At 37.2% G+C, this 23,286-nt stretch overlaps 1 protein-coding gene across 9 annotated transcripts in view; it reads right to left on the bottom strand.

Annotated features, from left to right (window-relative positions):
• sorbs3 (sorbin and SH3 domain containing 3) overlaps positions 1-23,018 on the bottom strand; it is a 51,225-nt gene extending 28,207 nt beyond the window's left edge. For 2 of the 9 annotated variants that reach the window (XM_083554025.1, XM_083554027.1), the window contains exons 1-2: positions 14,830-14,968; positions 1,684-1,750 (exon numbers count right to left, since the gene is read on the bottom strand). In XM_083554025.1, the coding sequence (XP_083410151.1) occupies positions 1,684-1,695 (12 nt within the window). In that variant the 5' untranslated portion in view covers positions 1,696-1,750; positions 14,830-14,968. Of the gene's footprint in view, positions 1-1,683; positions 1,751-14,829; positions 14,969-21,011; positions 21,132-22,901 lie in introns of those variants that run through there. The other 7 variants (XM_083554029.1, XM_083554026.1, XM_083554023.1 and 4 more) reach the window with 7 other exon arrangements.
• Between the last annotated feature and the right edge of the window lie 268 nt (positions 23,019-23,286).

Here is a 23,286-nt window from a genome sequence, read left to right as displayed (position 1 = left end):
TTTCCCCTCTCATTATATGCCTGTGCGTGTCTTCCACTTTTGGTTTAGCATCCCTGCATATTCTTTCCAGCCGTTTTTCTCCTCTCTCATTTTCTTCATGGCGTCTCCTTTGGATCCGCTCACACTTTTTTTCTATTCCTTGACCTGATTTGCACACGCTCCGTTTTTTCTCACCTCGGAACTACAGGGGTCATGGGAAGATCCCGGCGCTCTCACAGATGGTGGAATCGTATCTTGCTAAATCACGGACGTGCTATTGTGCGTCAGGGGACCAGTGACGAAGGTTTTTTCACATACGTCCAAGTGCAGTCGATAAATAGCTCCACACTCCTTTCTTTTTTTACAGATTTGTGGTGTTTGGGTGTTCGTCTTTCCTGAGGCATGTTATAGAGTACTGATGAATAGGCTAGACTTTAATGACTTTGAATGGCTCTCAAGCGCAAAGTGTTTCCAGAACAACATTGCATCAGTGCCTTGTGTTTTCATACACTTTACAAAAAAGCTTTCAAGTGTGGGATGTAATCTAGATAACTTGAAATTCCAAGCACCCCATAGGGAGAAAGTAATTTATGTAGTGAATAAAACACTTGGGGGGGCGTGCTGTTATAGGAATATGCTCGACATTGGGATGGTGTGATGCAGCACGACGTGAAGCTGAGTTACTGTTACCACCACGAAGTTGATCCGTTTCTAAAAACAGCGCATCCTAAAGTGATTTGTTCACCTTATGCCACAGCAATTATCACTACAGTATAACAGCTATAAACTGTCTTTCCCACATCAACCTAAAATTTTTTCTTTCTTGTAAAAAACACCAGAGCTTGTCATGAAAATCCTCCATGAATAATATTTTCCCATGTTATAGCTTCACCCAAAACTTTTACAGAGTACTAAGAATGGAGACTCCTTCCAAAAGATCACACTGTAACTAAGTGGAGTAACAAAACATATAATTAAAATCTGTTTACGTGCCATGCCCACTACATTTATGCCCACTACTTCCACTACACTACATTGCTATGGAAAAAATAATATTTCTTAATTATAGAGACTGTTTTTTTTTTTTTTTTTGGGCAGGCATGTTATGCCCATGTCTTCTTCATATTTCATATCTTGTCCCCTTCTAAATAGAAAAGGTATCATACAAGGGCAAACTTACAATTTAAAAACTGAAATTGTTTCTATTTTATAAATCGTTTCAACTGAAGATGTTGAGCGTCTCGAAGATTTGATAAAAAGAAACGAGAAATGAGACACTAGCAAAGAAAACCATTTCAATTCTTTAATATGATTTATGCTATTAATTCTATTCTATTCTATCAATTCTAATTCTATTTATAATTCTAACAATGAATTCTATTTAACAAAAATCAATTAACATGGGGTCACTGTATATACATTATGGAGATATTCACATACATTTATTCAATATCCCAGATTTGCATGTTGAAGGACAGTGGACAGTGTAAGCTGCGTTTTTTATTTGTCATGGCATGAGTCATTTGCATCTATGTTTAACATAACAATACCATTTGACTCTATGTCCTTATATATGCTGATATATTTAGGCAGAACAGAGTACTTTTAATGAGTGACTGTTTGTAAAATGAGTGAATAAATGTATCATTTTCAGTTGCTGTGTTACTGTATAAATCCACAATATGGTGTGATGTGTTTTCCTACCTGAGGCTGCATGTCATCTGTGGGGATTTCCAGTCCTTTTCTTTAATGAATTTTTCAGATTCACTGTCTGTGAAAAGAACATTAGGGAAATCATATTAGCAAAGTGTTCCTCAAACGGAACTGATTAAAGATATTAGACATTTTAGACCAAATAAAAGAAACTGATCATTCTTTTGCATCAATAAGTTGATATGAATCAATTAGTGTATTGAATTGTTGTATTCAATAGACACTGTAATTTGGATCATTTGAAGGATCATTAGGCAACACCAGGACAAGTGGCTTTTAAGATACGCTATATGGACTAACATTTTTGGACATCATAAGATTGCTATTAGGGTTTTTGAACATCCCATTCCACATTAAGTACCCATGTTCTGTTATAATATGCTTAACTTTTCTGGGAAGATGTTCCACTAGATTTTAGAGTGGGGAAGTGTGGGGATTTGTGCTTATTCCTCCACAAGGGTGTTAGTAAAGTTAGATACTGATATAGATGAGGAGGCCCTCAGCTTTTACATTAATCCAAAACGCATTCAAAATGGCTAAGGTTGAAGATCTTCCACACCAACCTACATGAACTATATCTTTACGGAGCTTTGTGCACAGAAGCCATGTCATGCTGGGACAGGTTTAAATCTCCTAGTTCAAAAAAATATATATTATTTTGTAAAATTCACTGTTTTACTAATATTAGAAATCTATCACACCTAGACACCTAACAACATATCATTCTTAATGGAACAACTGGGTCAATAATGGTGTGTTGATACTCAGTATGAACTTGTCCAGGAGAGGGTTTCAGCACATGAGCAGTAGATTTGAAATGCCTCATACTATTCTTTTAGCAGTCTAGTTCTTAACAGGAGCAAAAGGATACAGACATTCTTGTTGGTTCAAAGCTTTAGCTACAAACAAGGAGTTTCAGTGTTAAAGACTGAAATGTCCTCTCTTTTGAGCAAGGGATAGATTTGCAAATGTCCCCGAGGAAAAAGGTCAGCAGTGGTTTTACTCCCACTACTTTCTTATTCTAAGTCCAGAGTGCTAATTCTGTGATTCCTAGTCTTCTACACTACACCAGAGAAATTCAGCCTGTCATTGCTCCAAAGGCAAAATTCTGTCCTTGTTCAAAAGGTCCTGAAGGTTTCACCGCTACCAGTTTGGCAGTGGTCCTATTTGGCCTATTTAATATTATAGATCGTTAGTGGTAGCTATCTGCTTTGTGTCTGCCATTATGTTTCATCATTGTTGGAATCTCTCGCAGATCTCTATTGGTGGAGAATCCCAAATGGTTCGATTTGTTTCAAGTTAGAGCAGTGAGGAGGGGAAAGTTACAACAGATCTGTCTTTTACAAGCTGTGTTTGAGCTGCTGAAACACTTTCTGGTTTTTATCCAAGACTTGTCAGGGAGAACAATCTAATAAAAGTAGCTTACATCATTTCCCTTTTCCCTTTCAACCTTACAGAAAGCAATGAGGCAATAGCTATAGAAAATTCAGTTTGAATTATAAACATTGGAATGCCTCTTTCAATAATTGTCCCAAAATGGCCAGGGAAAAGTTGGCTGGTGGAGATAATTTAATTCATGCACTACAGTATAGTTACAGTAGCTTGTTTTAAAACCTCTAAAAATATAAGTGAAAACATTAGGGCATTTTACTATAGCACAAATACCAGTTAGGCTGTTTGAGAAACCCCAAGCATTTATTGAGCAGTTTAATCAATCAATAATAAAGCAAAAAAAAGAATTTGTTGTGGAGGGTCTACCATCAGACCAGCCCAATGTGTGTGTTTTTTTTTAGCAGGAACAGCAATAAAAAATATGAATAAGGAAAGCTGTATATTCTTAGCTAGTTGATGAACCTTACAATATATCTGCAAGCTAGCTGTCACAATTAAGATTCGATAATGGCTCCCAAACAACAGCTAGATAACAAGATCTATAATTAGAAATCTCCTGCAAGCTGTACTAGTGGGTGTCCTGAATCCTGCTGTATGCTCGCTAATCAGCTAACAGCAGGTTTAATCGGAAACTTAACAGTTACTTGAAAGGGAAAGAAAAGGCATTTACTATATAGCTGTTCTTGAGAATGGTGAGTGTGGTTCGATATATCTGCGGATTTAAAACCAAGGACCACCAAATTGAATGAATTGGGTCCCTAAAGGCTTATAATCATTTACTGCTCAATGGTATCCTGTGTCAAGTGATTAAATGCAGCATAATAGAGTATTTATTGATAGAGTGATAAGTTGGAGAGCTGACACCTGAACTACTAGAGCAATTTTCCTAATGTTGGGATGCAGTAACACTTTCAGCAGGTGAAATTTCTTCAGAGATCATGAGCCAATGTTCAGAGATACCACCTTTTTAATGTTTATGAATTTTTTTTTTAAGACTTATGTTGTATAAATTCGTATATTGTGACACCAGTATAATTGGTGCTCCCTCCATCTTGTATTTTATGAAGAGGTAATGCCATAATATTTTGATCGTCTCTTGGTCACACGTCTTTAGCTGATCCACAGCCCATTCACCAAACTTGAACTTTGGAACACACCAAAATTGTGAATCTGCTTCACATTAGGCTGGTGTTTTCCGGTCTCCAGCATTCGCACTGTCATAAGCCATAATGCTCTGAAAAGCCCTGATACATTACCATTCAAAGATCCAATGAAACACAATGGACACTAACAGAAATCACACAAATTTAGCTTTCAATGCTAAGACACTGATCAGACAAAATTACTCAAATATGTACACCTTAATTAAACAGAACTGGGGTTTCTGGTGGGTAAAATGTGTAGGGTCGAAAATGCTGTCTTTGTACAACACAAAGCCATAATGTCTACTGACAGTTTTTGTGGCAAGATTCCGTTCTACTAGGATTTTTCACGTTAACAAGTGTTGGCAGCTATGAATATGTCAAGATGTGCCTCAGACAAAACAATCAGATGTTGTGGAAACAAAGGCATAATAAAGGGAAAAGTTGCCTTTATTTAAAAAAGGAAAACAGACTATTTTAGAAAAAGGTTCATGTGGAGACATATCTGACAAAGCATGTGCAAGGCTTAATTTTTTTTTTTTTAGTTTTCTGCTGGAGTGCTGGCCACTCAAAGACTGGATTTAGATGCGTTTTTCATGTGGCCTGCCATAATTAGCATTACAGTCTCCAAAGACTGGGGTCAGTTTCCTGAATCGAGTCTCTACTGCTACATGACCTGAGGCACATGGAATGGAGTGATGATTGTCCTTTTTCCTTTCTGTCATGACTCAGATAATACTGAACAGACCTTGTTACATAACAAGGAAACAAGCTGGGCATTCTGTATGTGTTTTGCACACACCAGCATGCTTCACAACATGGTTGCTGTGTTTGTGCAAGAATGTGGGCCTCTTTGTTAGGGGTGCAATACAATGGCACTATCTGTATTTGTATCAAAATCTGGAGAGGTAGAAATGGTAGCGCTGTCTGTGAATTCTGTCTCTGCCTCAGCTACATCATTCGAGTTCTTAATTTAATTATGATATAAGCCATTATATAAACACGCTCATAGTTATTGCTAGCCTAATTTGGTCTGAATAGGCACTTACTAAGATGGTGTAAATGTGTCATGTACCACATGTTCGTGCTGAACACATCTTCACAATCTTGAAATCCAACAGCTTGCTCAAGCCCGCATGAAAGTAAAACCTCTGTGTTGCGTCTTAGCTGGACACCATGTGAATCTTTCTGGCATGAATATGAATGAGAAAAAAAACTGTGGGCAGTGTGAATAATGAATATATACAGTATATATACAATATATATACAGTATATATATATATATATATATATATATATATATATATATATATATATATATATATATATATATATATATATATATATATATTAATGGTTGTGCATGGGAATTGTTCGTTTTGCAAGGGTTGTGTACTTTGGAAAGCTCCCCTCATTCCACACTCATATTTCACAAGCCCAGCTCTGACTCTTAACCTTAAACATTACCAAAAGTAGTCTGTAAAACCCACAATGTAATTCATATAACTACGTCAACATCTCACAGTTAACATTCAGGAATGTCATGGGTGCTACCCTCTCTCTCATCTACAGAAGCACAAACAAGCACCTTTTTTCAATTGTAATCCCTAGACAACTACATCTTTCAAGCTGATCTTGATTCATTAGTCAAACTAATTCAGCATTCAAAAGCGAGCTTGAGGTTTCAGACACTGGAGATGTTCATGCTGTTAACACCAGAGACAAAAGGAGATTAACATATTGTGCTTCTCATTAGAAAACATGTGTACGTTAATGAAGATTAATGACATATACATAGACTGTCATATATCAGGATAGATCTACTTAATTCTTAGCTTTTACGAGGCTAATGCTGACGGCTTAAACTGGGATTTTAAACTAAAAACAAAATTTGTGTTTATGTGTGTTTGTGTGCGTGAAATTATGACATAATAGCCTATCTTGTGCAATTACCCACTGTTCTTTTTGTCAGAGCTGCATCTTTGAGATGGAAACCATAATTCTGGCACTATTAAATAACAAAATAATAGCAGTACTGCTCTCCAAGACTTCAAAAGCCATATAAAGCCAATAAAGCTGTTTTGGCGTGGACTGCAGCACGTCTGGCTTCTTAAGGCCTCGATTACCTAAATAGGTACAGAGAAAAAGAACGAAAAAAAGAGAGAAAGAGAGAGAGAGAGAGAGAGAGAGAGAGAGAGAGAGAGAGAGAGAGAGAGAGAGAGAGAGAGAGAGAGAGAGAGCAGGAGAGCAAACACGTCAGGAAAAACTCGAACGCCCAAGATTACGAGAGACAGAGGACAAAGTCAACCTAATACGGTCAAGCTTCTTCCTGACAGCCAGGCCATAAAACCACTCAAATAACTATGCAGAACGTGAGAAGGCTTTAGGAGTGTTTATTCTCAACACATGGGTATGGCAAATAGACTTCCTCCAGTTGCTCTTGTCTCATGTGGAGCACATCAGGAGAAGATGCTTTTTGTTCTGGGGTTGGCTAAGCAGATTCTTTGTTCGGAACGCTGACATTAAAGTTCCCTCAATAGTGTCAACAGATTTGAATTCTAATATAAGAATTTGTTCTTAGTCTAGCAGCAAGTAAAACACCATGCTTGTTACTGGTGTGGAATAGCTCAGTTGTAAGGACATGGGCCTTTGGCCCAGAGGGTCAAGAGTTCAACTACTGTCCCTGTCAACCTGCCACTGCCGGGGACATGAGAAAGGCCCTCAACCCTCAGCAGCTCAGCTGTATAAATTACATGAGAGTCCCTTGTTCTGGATAAGGGTATAAGCCAAATGCTGTAAATTACTGCTATATTTGCTATTTCATTGGTTGAAAATCAAATCGGCCTCATGTGTCCCTTAAAACAATTTTGCAATAAATTTAAATAGCAACATTAAGCTGACAATCATACAATGTAATGATGTCTTTACTATGCAGAATGAATAAACTTCAGAATAATACAACCAAAAATGTATTCCACTTTGTCTTAGTTATCAAGAGCAAATTAATTTTAAGCAAATATGTATACAAAATGTTTTATCCCAATAAAATCTGTAAATATGTACTGACTCAATTAGTGTGATCGTCGATGTGTCACTGCTTTCAGAAAACACAATAAAAAAATGTTAACTAAGAAGGTTTGGAAGAATATTGCTTTAAAATATTTCAAATATTGCTTTAAAACTTCTAAACCTTCAAACCCATGTGTATCTCTAATGTGTACAGAGACAAGCAGATCAGGATGTTCTTATATACAGAATCATCTAAAGCCTTTTGGCTTCTGTTTATCCAGCAGGCCCTACATGGACTTCAGGGCAAGAGTCGTTTCCTGGCCTGACGTTGAGCATGGAGTTTTGGAATGTCGCATAGCCGGTACAAGTAAACTTGGCAATGACATCAGACACATTTCTCAAGAACTCACAGCTACTCAGCTGCTCTGCACATTTGGAGAACATCTTTTGGACCTTTTACACTGGGCACTGTATGCATCAAATTGGGATGTGGGAAAATACAACTGAGACTAGTTGATGGCTGAAATTCAAAACTAACTAAAATGATTGGACATCCACTGATGCTTGTATAATCTGTGTAATTTACCCCAAATCTAAATTTTATCTCATCTAGCCTAAATATACAGCCATCATCCATCCTTTCCACCATCCAGCCATCCTTTCCTCCATTCATCCATCCATCCGTCATTGTAATCTTATCAAGCTTTCATCCTTATGCAAGCAAGCAGGATGTCTGTTGTTTGTTACACAAATTGTATTCTAAGCCTAATTGGTGTTTCAGCTGTTTTATAGACTGCTAGGTTCCGGCTCTGACATCAGCCGCTCTAATGCCGGAGACCTGCATACCAGCTGCATGGGGTATCAGACAGGTTAGACTGAGATAATGAATTTAGCTAATGAAGAGGAGGCCTAAGGCTAAAAGTGGTGAACCTGTAACTACTACCATATGCTGTAACGCATGGTGTATCCCTATACCGTTTTATTTGGTCTTCCCTATTAACTGGTATTAAATAATAATTATAAGAAAATGTATACACAAAATGAGGATTTAAAGATCAGAGCTAGCACATTATAATAAAGCTTGGTTTAGATTCATAATGTATTCATTATATAAGCAACTGTATATTAACAAGATTCCACTATTGCAAGTTAATACTTTGGCTTTTTTTAAGGTCATGTTATAAGTAGTGCTTTGGAAAGCTGTAAATAGTTAAAATCACAGCTGGAATTCCCATAAATAAGGCTGCTTTCCTTACAAGTAAAGTTTGCCAAAAAAAAATCACTGGGCATCACAGGCCCGGAAATTTCTCTTTCTTGTATGTAATTCTGTATCATATAAAAAGGATGAGTTCTTTTTTACAGTGTAATAGAACAATAAATTATGTCATCATACAAGCAATCCTTTTGTTCTGCCAGTTTTGCTTCCATAATTTCTTCCAGTCAGCATAATTCTAGGCTGGAAACCAACAGTACTACATATCCCTTGAAGCCCAGTGATGTCATGACTCCAGACATTTCTTTGTTATGTGTTCCATCACGAGGTTCCATTCTTCATGCCAGATGTTTTTAGTTAGAGATAGAAAATATAAGAGATATCAGTCTAGATATCTGAGATAATATCTTTAAATAGAACTGACTGTTCCAAAGCTTGTTGGGGGGAAGTTGCAACTTCCTACGAAGAACATCACACTGAACAGATTTTTTCCACAGGAATGTTTGAAGGTAACGTCATCCAGGCTCTTTTGGGATGAGCAGTCTGAATCATCAATCTGGAAACATGACCAACTAGTAGGTGAACGGAAAAAATGATGGAGTCACCATCAAAGAGGCTGAAAACGATTATTTTAAAATTAATAATATAATTAATGACTTTTTTTATTGATCTTGCTATGTCTTACAAATTAGCTGTTATGTCTATTTTCTTTGCTGGTCTATGGAAAGCATAGACCAGCAAAGTAAATGCTGCAAATGTAAATGTAAATGTAAAGAAGCAGTAATGGTTTAAAGGGACAAGATTGTGCTTTATGGCATTGCAATAAAACTTTCCAAAAAATCTAAGAATTGGATCTTTGATAAGGTTATTTTAATTTTTTTTTTAGAGATATTCTAGTCCAAGTATTCTACATGTTTAGCTAGCAACAATACCAGCTATAACTACTTTTATAGTTTACCAAGGGCTTCATAGTCTTTGTGACCATTTTGTCTCTCAAGCCTAAGGAAGTCAATTGAAGCCTGATGACCTTAGTCACAATAGCAAGTGTATTCAAAAGAATGAACCCTGTCCCATGATGTCCCAAATACAAATAAGAAACAAATGCATTAGTAATTTTGGAGGAAGACTGAATAAAAGAGTTTGGTTAGAAATCATGCTGTAGGATCACACCTCTTTACAATTGGCTGGACTGCCAATAGTTTGCCAATGGTTTAGCACTGATGTGTCAATATGTCTACAATCTCAGTACCCAATCCTGAGTCAGCTATTCTATTAACCACTCAAGCATCTTAATTACCAGTGAGGTCAAAAACAGGTTCTTCTATTTAACTGTTGTGCTATTCATTATAGAGCCCACAGACTGACCATGCCATATTGTTCCACTAAGAAAAAAGGCTTAAAATGTATTTTTTTAGGTATTCAATTATTAACCAGACTGTCCAGAACTTTCCTGTTCCCTTGACCTCATTTATCAATCTTTTAGTTAAAGTGCATAAATGTTTTCACAGGCTAAACTGAAGTAAAAACTATTTTGTTAAGGCTTATTTCCTTTGTACAGGTACAAACGTTGATGAATACCCATCAGCTTAAAATTTACATACCACATTCACGGCACAGTCAATTTAATAAAAGGCAAAACTTTGTGATGGCATAGAGGTGAAAACAACAAATAACCAGTAAACAGTAAGTATTTTTTCCTATATGCTAAATTTTCCACTAATGCAGCTCAGCCAATGCAGAGCATCATCTGCCATAGACACATACAATTAAAGCAACTAAGTTCCACAAAGGTTTATTAATAATTGTAGCTCGATGGTTAAGATCAGAAGGTCATGAGTCCAATTTTCAGCAACACCAATTTGCAAGTTAAACAAAGCCCTTAACTCTTTAACTTCGCTGTTCAGTTGTATGAATTGAAGTCATGGCTGAAATTAGTGTCGATATTAGGAATGTAAATGTAACTGGTAAATAAGCAATTTGGAACCTGACAATATTATTTGGATATACAGTTCCCTATTGCTAATAATATAATTTGAAGCTAGATCATGGAACTAGCTGGATTTTCAAAAACAATCCATATATACAACGTAGTGTATACAATTGGAATGCTTATTAAGACCAGTCTGGGACATAAAAAGGGATAAAAAAAAAAAAAAAGGGTTAAAAATGAAAAATAAAAAACTTTAAATAAATTAAAATAAAATACATTACATTTGCAATATAATAAAATAAAATTGCAATTCAAATAATAAAACAGAAATTACAATAAAGAATAGAAATGGAATTATAAAAATGGTAACAGAATATGGAATACAGTATATACATAATATATATTTTCTTTTTTTAATATATATCCAGTTCGATAAATGAGGCCAATTCAATGCAAACAATTTCTTAGGTACACCTTCAGTTTATAGTTCAGTGGGAAGACTAATTAACACTCTGTATTGGGATTTCTATAAAAGTAATGGTGCACTGTGGATGAACTAACTTCCCATCCAGATTGTTCTCCAGATACACCTCTATTTTGATCAGAGAACAAAACTGTAGATGAATGAATGTGGGCTCGCTTTGTAACAATTGCCTGGCACCCTCAATCTTGTGATCAGACAAGTTATAACACTGAACCTCTATCCATTCTCAGAGTTATTTGGAGCACTTCCTGAACTTGAGCTGTTTTGTTTGTCACACTGGAAACGACTACTCGCATCAGTCTTCGGGACTGTCCAAATAAATCAGAAGATATAAATCCTTGCTTTAAGACAATCCTATAAAAGGAAGAAGACATGTTTATATACTCTATATTGGTGCATGGTAGTGATGCATGTTTGCAGGCTCTGTTACGCATCATTTTTAATGAAAATCCCAAAAGACCATGCAAACGTATGTGAATCAATACACCGAATAAGCACAACTGCGAGTGAAGTAACTCAACCCAGTTGCACCAGGCAATAAATGAAACACTCAAATTGTTTCCTACTTTGTTTGGGAAATGATGAGCAATCATATCTGCCATATATTCAAATCTTGCTGCTTGTGTAAGAGTGAGAGAAAAGAGAAACAATGAATCCAGAACATTGTCTATTAAGGAAGCGATAACAGACAAGTACCAGGCTACCATCCAAAATGATTTGTGGAGTGAAGTTCATAATACTCGACCCCAAGTCCAGGAAAAATGTCCTTCCATTCATCTTCGTCATCCCTCCTTTTTCTTTGATCAACTTTTCCAGACACTCGCTTCATTCTTTTTTTTGAACACTATAATCCGCTCGCTCTCGTTCTTCCTCACACAAATACACAAACATGCACATTCTGCCCTCCCTCTTTCACTTTGGCCCATACATGGCTCTGTGTCTGCTTACAATCAGCCGTTATTAAAGAATACACACATTAATCAAAAACAGACCCATCTCCTAACCATGTATGGCTCTCTGATCAGCCCAGATGCTGCATACCATTTGATAGTGAATAACCAGACACTCCTTTAGGTTTAAAACACACAAATTGATCCACTCGGACAAGGTCTGGCCGTTTGGAAACATGTTTTGGTCATTGTTCAGATGTCTTTTACCACCAACTGCTACACTAATCCATTGACTCCCTAGGTCTTGGATTAGTTTTAAAATGTACAGTTCTAGTAGGAAGGTAAAAAAAGCAAATGAACTGACACCACGCTTCATGTTCTTCCTCTTAGAGGGATTGTTTCCTTAGCAAATGTAAAAAAACACAAAGAGCAGTTTCTATGCCTTTTGGAATGCTGCTCTACATGATTCTATTGAATATTTTTCTTAAGGCAACTTAAGATTCTGGAAAAAAATACTTTTCTGGTTTTTTCAACCCATCCAACCGGGTGATTCATCCAACCGCAGCTCTAAAATTTGGAGTTTGCTACAGCAAATGAACATTACTACCATTTTCACTGGATTGAAGTGGTGTCTCAATTAATGTTTATTTGTAAATCACACATATTAAACTAATAAGGCAACAGTATAGTTTCATTTAAGATATATATTTGTGTAGTCATCTTTAAGGGTGTAGCATTCATCAATCTTCCGTTCATCACACTGTACATACTCTGTGAATGATAAAAGGTCAATTAAAGCACCATGATCTTAAAAATTATAGTTTGTATAATACCACAAATCACTGTAGAACAGAGGTATTCATAATTAACTTGATTCTAATGCTTGAAATGTCACCATTAGTCTCCTGCATAGACTAATATGGTGATCAGTGGGCCATTGGGATAAGGCACGCTAGTAACTGGTGACTGGGGTCCAAAAAACTAAGGCCAGGCTCTATTCAGAAAGAAGGTCACCATTCTTATGCCATTTAAGGAATTTGGCCATGAGTATGGTGTCTCAGAATTATCTCAATTATACAGCTGAGCAGTTGAGGATTAAGGGCCCAGCAGTGGCAGATTGGTAGCGGATAGAATGGAACTCACAATCTTCTGATCAGCTGTCTAATGTCCACCACTTCACTACAATACTATAGAAAGTCACCAAATCTTAGTCCCCATTTTGGCAAGGTTCGGCGCAACTTTATTTCTTGCTAATAAGTTTAAACTTTCATACACACACATATACACCCTTAAAGATGACTACACAAATATATTTTTTAAATGAAACTATACTGTTGCCTCATTAGTTTAATATGTGTGATTTACAAATAAACATATTGACATATAATAGTTCGTCTAATGTCAGCTAGCAGCAAACTTGTGCTTGACTAATGTTAGCTAGCCCTGTACCCATATAGAATATATAATAGTTAATCTTATGTATGCTAGCTTGTAGTGACATTGTCTACTAGCTTACACAAATAAACAGTTCATACTAGCATGCTAGTGACTTGGCAACTGATTTACACTGTTAGCTACTTTGCTAGCTTTAGTGTCTAGAGTTAAGATATTGCTATTTTCATATTTGTTAGATTCATAGGAAAGTTACTCAAGTTATATACTGCTACATCCTCTTTTTCTCTCTCCTTCTCTTTCTCCCTCTCTCTCTCTCTCATACACACACACACACACACACACACACACAATAATGGATTCACACCAGTCACATTTACCAACAAAAATGAGGAAAGACAGTCATAGAAAAAACACAGAAAATATGCACCCAGATTAATCCCAGAATGCAGAAGCCTTAACTTTCTAAACAAGAGGAACAGAGTGTTTGCTTTGACTCCATAAAAACACGATTTCTAAGAACAAGTTAGGATACCATTAATGTTATTGTAAAAGCCTGAAGATAGACTCACTAAACAATGTCCTTTAATAATTAATACATTATTATTTTTATATTTTAGGGCAGCATATTAATACTTGTCAAAATAACGTCATTGTAATCTGTACCACAGCACTGTTAAATTATTTATTCAAATTTTTAAGCAGTAGCTCTGACTTTAGTGGTAGCAGCAAGGCAATTTATTTAATTAATTGATATTAAATGATTCATAATTAATTCAATTACACTACACGGACAAAGTCCACTATGTGGCTACCTGAACACTGGTTTAATTGGTATGTGCTGGTAGTTTAATTATATATAATTATTATTATTATTACAGTATAATTTTGCTGTTATAAAAGCCTCTACTCTTCTGGGAAGATGTTTCCGTTGAGTTTAAAGCATGGTTGTGTAGATTTGTGCTCATTTAGCCAATCAGCTATTCAGCATTAGTAAAATCAGGTATTGATGTAAAGTGCTGAGGCCTTGGTTGCAGTCAGCGTTCCAATTCATCATGTTCATGTTCACTAGGGTTGAGGTCAAAAAAGCTCTATGCAAGATCTCAAGATCTTCCACTCCACCCCATGTAAACCATATCTTTATGTAGCATTTGGGCATTTTCATGTTGGAACAGGTTTGGGTCTTTAGGTTAAAGTAAAAGGAAGATTTTATCCAATGGCAAACTTTGCAAGACATGTAACTGAAAAGTAATCTGAAACTTTATTTTAAAAGTTCAGCCTAACTTACTTTCATTTATGGAATGGATAAATATCTATCATTCGATTATAGCTAAAACTAACATAAACCAATCTTAAGTTCACCAAACACAAATGAAATACAGGTTTACGCCGTTGTACAACATCAACAGAAATTTCTATTCACACACCACCTGGAACTTTGTTGATAATTTCAACAGCACATATCCATTCCTGAGTGTTCTTTAAAACAAATCGGAGCGCTCAATATGTAAAGCAGATGAGAAGACGCATAGGAAGTTGAAATCACTGAAAGCAAACTCCCTCGAACCTGACATTTCTGAGGTTAGTGTACTGTATTTCTAAATGAAGTCCTAAAGGCCTGGACTACAGGTTACTAATTTATAAAGTTTTGTGTGTTGCTATGGAATAGGGAAAAGTGAACTCACCAAAAGTATGTGTCAGAGATCTGCTGCAGTGTGTGATGGTACTGCTGTGCATAGAGTCCTTAGGAAAACACAGCCTCTCCTACACACACTTCACATCTGACCAGCTTAGACCTCCTGTTTCTCTTTCTCTCTCTCTCTCTTTCTCTTTCTCTTCTCTCTCTCTCTCTCTCTCTCTCTCTCTCTCTCTCTCTCTCTCTCTCTCTCTCTCTGATCTCACCGACTGGCTACGTGCTCTCTCTTTCTCTCTCTCTCTCTCTCTCTCTCTCTCTCTCTCTCTCTCTCTCTCTCTTGTTTTCTCATTCACAGACTCCCTCTTTTTTTACTCTTACACTTAACCTCTATTCAATCCCTTGATAGAGTAACTGCACCAACACACACACACACACACACACACACACACACACACACACACACACACACACACACACACGTTGCTCTGCCTGGGGTGAACGTCCCGGTCACGAAAGGTTGCCGTGGAAACGACCAGGCGGTGTACACTCAACTCGTTCTTGGCTGACTTTCTGCATTGTGGAGTGACATTTCAATAGGCACCAAATGTATTCTCTGTGCTAATAAGGTGATATTACTACAGTGAGCTGATAAAAACAGGGGAAGTCAAATACAAAACAGCCTCCACCCTTCTAACCATGCTATTCTCCCTCTATTGCTTCTGTCAATTCTTACAACTTAGAAAAGAGCAGGTTTCTCCAAACAGCTCAGTGAAAGATCGAGATAAGTCGGGAGTAAACACGAACGGATCGCCTGATTCATGAAAACAATGTATAGAGCTGGAGATTAAGGTTTTGCAAGTACAGACATGGCTTCTAAAAAAATTGCATGCTAGACAGACAGTAAGGGGTTTACGCAGTGGCTCACCAACAAGCCCCCTCATTGAGCACAAACCTAGCATGGCTGTGCAGGTTTGAGCTTACAAACCCCTCATTTGAAACAGACAGGTGCTTTTATGACTTCATTATTTTGAAGAGGCATGGAGAAATTGCTTCTTCTTTCCAGTGTATGAGTGAGATCATAGTTTATTCCAGGCAGGAAATGTAAGAAGGGACCACCAGGCTCTAGCTGGTTTCACAAGGCTAAGAAAATGCATTTTTGATACATTTGCTGGCAGTGAAACATGAAATTACACCTTAGCTTGATAAACTACAAGCAGAAAACTGGAAAAGGACTAGTGCAGCAACTATAAGCACTTTTACCACGGCACTGTTACATTCTTGAATATGTTGATAGGAAGGTGTTGATTCATTTGTATTAACAGCAAGGGTTTAATATTAATGTGTAAATGTTTTTTTTTCTGTATTAAAACTTAATTCTATGATAATTCATATATCATCTAAATTAGACTAAATCTAAACCTTACAATAAACTCCTTTTTTCATTTTGCCTTGGATTCATTTCATGTCCTTTCCTTTTATTTACTATGTTTTATGTTTGTTTAATTAATACTTTCTGGTCCTTGTCGTGTCTTTGGTCATTGGTTGATTACCCTACTGTGTTCACCTGTTCCTTGGTGCCCTTCTTTAGTTTTTATTTTTTGCTTTTTTATACTTACATACACCAACTAGGCATAACTTTATGGCCACTGATCAGGCAAATTATGACCACCTGCCTAATATTGTGTTTCCTCCCCCTTTTGCTCCTAAAACAGTCCTGACCTGTTAAGCATTAACAGCATTAACTTCTTTAGCCATTTAAGCTACAGGAGCTGGTCTGCTGAATCGGACCACATGGACCAGCCTTCGCTCCCCACATTAATGAGCCTTGGTCTCCCATGACCATGTCGCCGGCTCACTACTGTTTCTTCCTCGGACCACTTTTGATAAATCCTGGCCACTGCAGACCGGGAACAGCCAACAAAAGCTACTTTGGAGATGCTCACTCAAATCTTTACGCTTGCTCATTGCTCCCACTTCTAACACATTAACCTTGAGGACAAAATATTCACTTGCTGCCTAATATATCCCCCGCACTACCACGTACCATGATGAAGAGACAATCAGTCTTATTGACTTCAACGGTCACAATGTTATAATGTCATAATGTTATACCTAATCAGTATATGTGTTGGCTTATGATTAAGGTTTACTTTTGTTTGGCAACCTGTAGTCTAGCCTCTGCTTTGGATGCTAAAAAATCTAAATCTGCCCTTAGACTTCTACTTCTACCACACATTTGGCAGACACCCTTATCCAGAGCAACATACATCTATCTCATTTGTACAACTGAGCAGCAGAGTTTCTAGTTTATTGCCATTTGCACCGGTACAATCCAGTACATTTACAGTGCGTTTCTCAAAATGAGCAACAGTATTTACCTGAAATAGAATACATATTTCTAATTTTATATATATATATATATATATATATATATATATATATATATATATATATATATATATATATATATATATATATATTATGAAGAGTAGTGAAAATAAATAAATAATATTGCACATTGTTGACTATACAGAAATAATATTGCACATGTATTCAACAGAAGTGAGATTAGAGGACTCAAGGGCCCAGCAGTGGCAGCTTGGCTACAGATTCAATAGAAAATTAAAGACAGAAGCATTCCTTTAAATGTGACTTGCTTGATTTGGCTAGCTGTCAAACCCAGCATAGCAAAGAATGCTGTGAACATACTGTAGACACTACAACACACATTTCAAAACTTTAACAAAACTTAAAGAAATAAAACACGCTAGCACTCTTAGTGTGCCACCGATGAGCGTGACCTGCTGAAATCTGGGATTGAGTCAAGAAATTCTCCAGAGGACACGAATGTAAACAAAGCAGGATCGTAAACAGAATTATTTGTCTGAAATTGGACAGAATAGTTTCTGTTTAACTTTGCTAAGACAATGATTCAGAACCGGTGCATCCACAGGTTGTACGTTAATGCAGCAGCATGGCCTGCAGGGGACACGTTATGTAACCAAGAGTTCAGGTGACGGGCTTCATTATTTCATCAGCATGCGATGTTGTTGTTTATACACACACAGACACACATGTGCACACATACTATGTGTCTTCAACAGGACATACATGAGACATGCATAATTACTTCTCTCAACAAATTAACAGTCTATGAATGTAAGTGTGTGTGTGTGTGTGTGTGTGTGTGTGTGTGTGTGTGTGTGTGTGTGTGTGTGTGTGTGAACGTCTCTTACTCTCTAGAGCTGTAGGAGTCAGCAGCTTTTTAATAATTCAGTGGTTTGGAAGAAGCCAGTGCAACTCAGAATAACACCCGAAGTATTTGTGTGTGTGTGTGTGTGTGTGTGTGTGTGTGTGTGTGTGTGTGTGTGTGTGTGTGTGTGTGTGTGTGTGTGCGTGTGTTTGTGTGTGTGTGTGAGTCATACATTTTTGTAGAGCATGTATTACCAAACATTACTTAGAAGAGAAGCGAGCACCTATACACATAGGAACTGTCCATTAAGGAACTTCCTATTTATTATCAAGCAGTATTTAATATGCAATAGTTTCTGACAGAATGGTAGGAATGACACTATGGGCAAGGCCCAGTGTTATATAAGACAGTAAGTTTGGTTAACAACTCTGGCAAATATTTACTTTTAATACCATGATGCTTATACTGCTATAAATCCACCGAAACAACTAAACTGTCAGAAAAATTGACATATGGGCGGGGTCCTTCTGTGTACCTTTAATGGTATTATCCTAATGGCAAACGTTTTACATTCCTTTCTGGTACCCCTGAAGTACAATTTCTCACATTTTTCACATAACAGTGTAATATGATGCAAGAGATTAGATTAGATTTGACTGTCAGCTAGATCTGGTGAGCACCAATGAGTAAATCTTGATTAACTCATTTATTCAACAGCCAATCATTAGTCATTCTCATTCACAACAACTAATCATTGATGACCATTGTTCTTAAAAAACAATCATTGATAACCACTGTTCTCAACAACCAATCATTGATCAATTATGTTTTGACCACCAATCATTGATCACCATTGTTCTAAACAACCAACCATGGATTGCCATTAACCAATCATTCGTCAGCTTTGTTTGTCACCTCTATAGTCTCCTTCACAAAAAAAAGTATAATAAACGCAAGTTGTTCCATCTTGCATCTGTGTCCTTCTTGACCAATTCCTGAATTATCTTTAAGAAATGTTAAATATAAAAAATTCTGTTTTAAATACAAAAAACAATGAACACAAACCAGTCTATTGTCATCTGGTGACGTCTATCAACTATGATTTGCCGACACTGTGCTTGCAATGATTTACAAAAGTCACATAAGGAAATGCACCAGTCAAACTTGATAACCTAAAATGTCAACTTGGATAATAACACAAATATGGTGGCGGTCCAGTTTAATGTGAATTAGTTGCATGGACATTTCTGCAGAAACAGAAGCGCTTCATGAATTCCCTTAGTTTAAAAAAGGTTTTATAATTTCCGACCCCCTAGCTGAGAAAATACGGATGATACAGTATATTGTTAGCTAAAGCATTGGCCAGACTGAATCCAACAAAAGCTTTTTCTCTGAATGGAAAATGACAGAGGATGTGAAGAAGATGTGTATCAGCTTCTAGCAAAGGATCATTTTTGCTTGGTCCCAATAACCAGGTGAACTTTGCCCTAAGTCATGAGCTTTGACCTTTTAAGCAAATTGAAAACAAGCAGACGTTTTCTTGTTAGCATTGTTGACATCTTTGCATCATTAATAACATCCTTGCTTTACCAAAGACCACAACCTAAATGGATATCTTTGGACTGTAATGGCGATAACTTAGATAAGGCAGATTAGCTAATTGAGATGAGCCACTGGAGGCATCTTACATAACTTTGGAAGCTGGTCTGATGGGCTCTGTATCAGTAGTAGAGGTGTGGCTTCTACCCTTGTGAAGGACGTGTGACCTTTAGTCCCAAAGAAAAAGTCAAGGACTCTAAAGCTGTCAGTCCCTGTGAAGGAGGTGTGGCCTTTGTGTGATTTATATTGGGATGTAGAAGTAATTGCACTTTTGCACTCCATAGTAGGGATAAGGAAACTATTTGGAAGTCGCAGGGATGAATAAACCAGAGACGAAGCATTTAATATTTGCAGGGATGAGAAAACCATTTAATAGTTGATCTACTCTCAGTTCTAACAATTTACCTTAAAAGTGAAAGCATTTATAAATATAGTTGACATAATCAAATCTTTGCCTTACTTTTCAGTCCCAGTAAAATGTGAAGGAAGTGTGAGCTCAGTTTCTGTCAGTTACAGTAAAGAAGTAAAGAAGGCTTCTTTTTTTGACTATCCTACTGAAGAAGGTGTGGTCTTTAGTCCCAGTAAAAAATTGATGGACTCTGAAGAAGGTGTAGCCTATTCACCATTCAATCATTTGAAGTACTGAAGTATAATGGAGACATGGCCTTCCACTTCTTTTACCTAAAACTACTAAGCTGCACTGGCATAATAGAATGTGATAGACTGGTATTCCATCCGTGATGTATGCCAGATGAACCACAACTCTGACCAAGATAAAGCACTTACAATAGATGAATGAATGAATGAAAGAATAACTGAACAAACGAATGAATGAATGAATGAATGAATGAATGAATGAATGAATGAATGAATATGCACATGATACACATCCTAAAAGGTGTCTCAGCAATAAGATTCAATTCAATATGCAATTCCTATCATATGCAACAGGACAAGTACACATAATGTGAAATCGTCCATATTATACCAATCACAACAATTTACCAACTATTGTATGAAAGAATAAATTATAAACTAGTTTGTTGACAGAAACATACAGCTACTCCTGAGTCCTCAGTGAGAGTCCTAATTCTGACATTCTCATGCTACAATGCAGCTCGGAAAATATGCAACCAGTGAATAAAACAATGGCACTCATACAACACTGTTCAGCATATGAGTTTGTTTCCCATTTGTAGGTTACCCACTTAGAGCTTGGAATCCAGAAGATCAGGCTGCACTAGCCTCCACAGTTCACACAAGGATATTGCAGTCTTCTTTCCCAGTTTACAAGAGTTGCAAACTACATGAATCAAGTCAACGTGCACAAAGGAAGTCATTACAAACATAATAGCACACATGGTAAGTGTTAGTGATGCAAAATGCTAATGTGGATCGGAGTGTGTGAATGCAGTGACAGGAGAAAAACCGGTACCTACTTTGAGATGAAGTTCCAGCGAAATGGTTAGACAGAGCGAGGGAGTAAGAGGAGCGGGAAAGCCACTGGTCTGTTTTGGGCTGGGGGCGTCTACTAATGGGCTGTGCCTCTGTGACTCAGCCTGTGTGCAAACCAGAAACACACACACACCTCTCAGGGCCTAACAAGTTTTGTTGGGGGGGGCTCCATAATAGTTTCCATCCAACTCACACACATATACACACACACACATGCACAGATGGAAATAATAGAAACTCCAGAGTGTTCTCAGAGGCAACTCCCTCTTGTGTTTTAGAATCAGGAGAACAAACCCATTTCCTCTCACTGTTTAAAATCACAGATTTTGGTTTGATCTTCGTCACGTGGCCATATGGTTGGAACATCTGCTGAATATCAGCCTGGGTAACACACAATGGCATTGTCCAACTTTATATTGGTCAGAGTTGTGTTGGATCCAGAGTCTGTACCAGGAACTCCGGTCCTGAGTCAGGACTACACCCGGGAACACGAGATCGTCATAGGGGATGATACACATGGATTTACACACGTATAGAGTGGCGATTTCTCTAAATGAATCCACTTACTTTCTTGTTTCAAGGAGGTGGCACGAACCCAGTGAACCCTGAGGAAACATGTGGCTTTAACATGTACAGAAATGCCAAACTTCACAATCTCAGGACACTGAAGATGTGAAGCAGCAACAGTGTCCATTGCACTACCCATTGCAGACACAAATTCCCGAATCTGATTGGTCAAAATATGTTGATACCTTTTCTATAAGAGCAGCTCTGGCAGAAGTGCAGGCAGTATTTCAAACCACAAATATATTTTATTACAGTAATACTTTAGTGTTTCTATGGGGAAACAAAAGGAAAACAAGTTTGTGTTTTTTTCTGTTAATAACTGTTTATAGCTGCTATAACAAAGGTAATGACTTGTTTTGCAGATGGACATAAAGGGATAAAAATGTCTGACATAATTCCATACGTCATAAATAAAAAGGTACAGTAGTAATATCCAACTTCAAATTTACTCCAAAACAGCAAATTGCTGTGGTATAAGAGCAATAAAACACATGTGGTTTTTCCATATATAAATACACCCCAACTCTCCAAACTGTAGCTGCCAACCAAAGCTCCTTCCAACACATTAGATCATATAACACATGGTCCGTGACCTCTGAGTTTGCCACGGTTTTTACTGTAGAAACTGTCATGAGGAAATGAGGAACAAAATGGAAAGGTCAATTGTAATGAGCTGATTTGCATATCACAGCAAATATCAGATTGAAATTTGGTGAACATCCAGATAAAACCAAGGCAAGTATAAATGCTTGTGGGCAAAAACTTGTCAGGACATAAGCCAGATACACATTTCAAGAGTGGCAGCAATTAAAGTGCGCATCAACAGACTAAAAATGTTGCATAAGCTTTTGCGCTCACACTTTTGGACCCCTCTTATTCAGTAAATAAAGATATATTGCAAGCGATGCAACACACATATACACACACTCAGCTGGAAGAGTTCAAGTGTTTCTCTTACAGTTTCCATGCTCAGGTCCAGCTCCAGGCTAGCACGCTCTTTAACTTGTTCTTCTTGCTCCATTAATGTGCCTCCACTAGGCACACTGTACTGTCAACAATTATTAATCCTATCTACATACCTCTGCATTCACAATCCTGACATTCTGGAGAAAGACCAACCGTTGGCAAGACAACACCAAACATACAGTATGTATTTATCTAAACATAGCTTCACTGTCACACCAGTTACGCTTGCAAAGAAAAAAAAGCATGCAACTCCTAACACCTAGATACATTACAAGAGGTTCCAGGTGACTGCTCGTCCATTCTGCAATGGTGCCAGACAGATTTCTGGCTGTAGTACTTACTCGAGCGAAACAGATTCAGTAGACGATCCAGGGAAGTAGAAATTCTCTGTGTAAATAGTATGGATCCCAGCCTGTCCCTTTCTTTTTTTTTTTTTTTTTGCTCAGCCGATAAAAGCCAGACAGGCAGGTATAGTACTTTGTACCTGATGTAGGAAGGAACTTCTCAGGAAGGCCGGGTTATATAACCCTAACTCTATTTAAATGTGACACGTGTCTTCACCTGTGAAAATCGTCACAGCATTAAAAGGTGCAAATCGAATATTTGGGCATATTAGGTGCCTCATACTTTATATTACCTCACATATATTAAATGCTTGGTTATATATTTAACTTTAGAACCACACAATTTGGCATAGTGATAACTTTTTGATCACCTTAAATGGCA

Source organism: Silurus aristotelis, assembly GCF_946808225.1.
Source record: "Silurus aristotelis genome assembly, chromosome: 11".
NCBI classification, from domain to species: domain Eukaryota; kingdom Metazoa; phylum Chordata; class Actinopteri; order Siluriformes; family Siluridae; genus Silurus; species Silurus aristotelis.
Note: the sequence above shows the minus strand (reverse complement) of the source record. Positions and strands in the feature narration are given on the sequence as shown.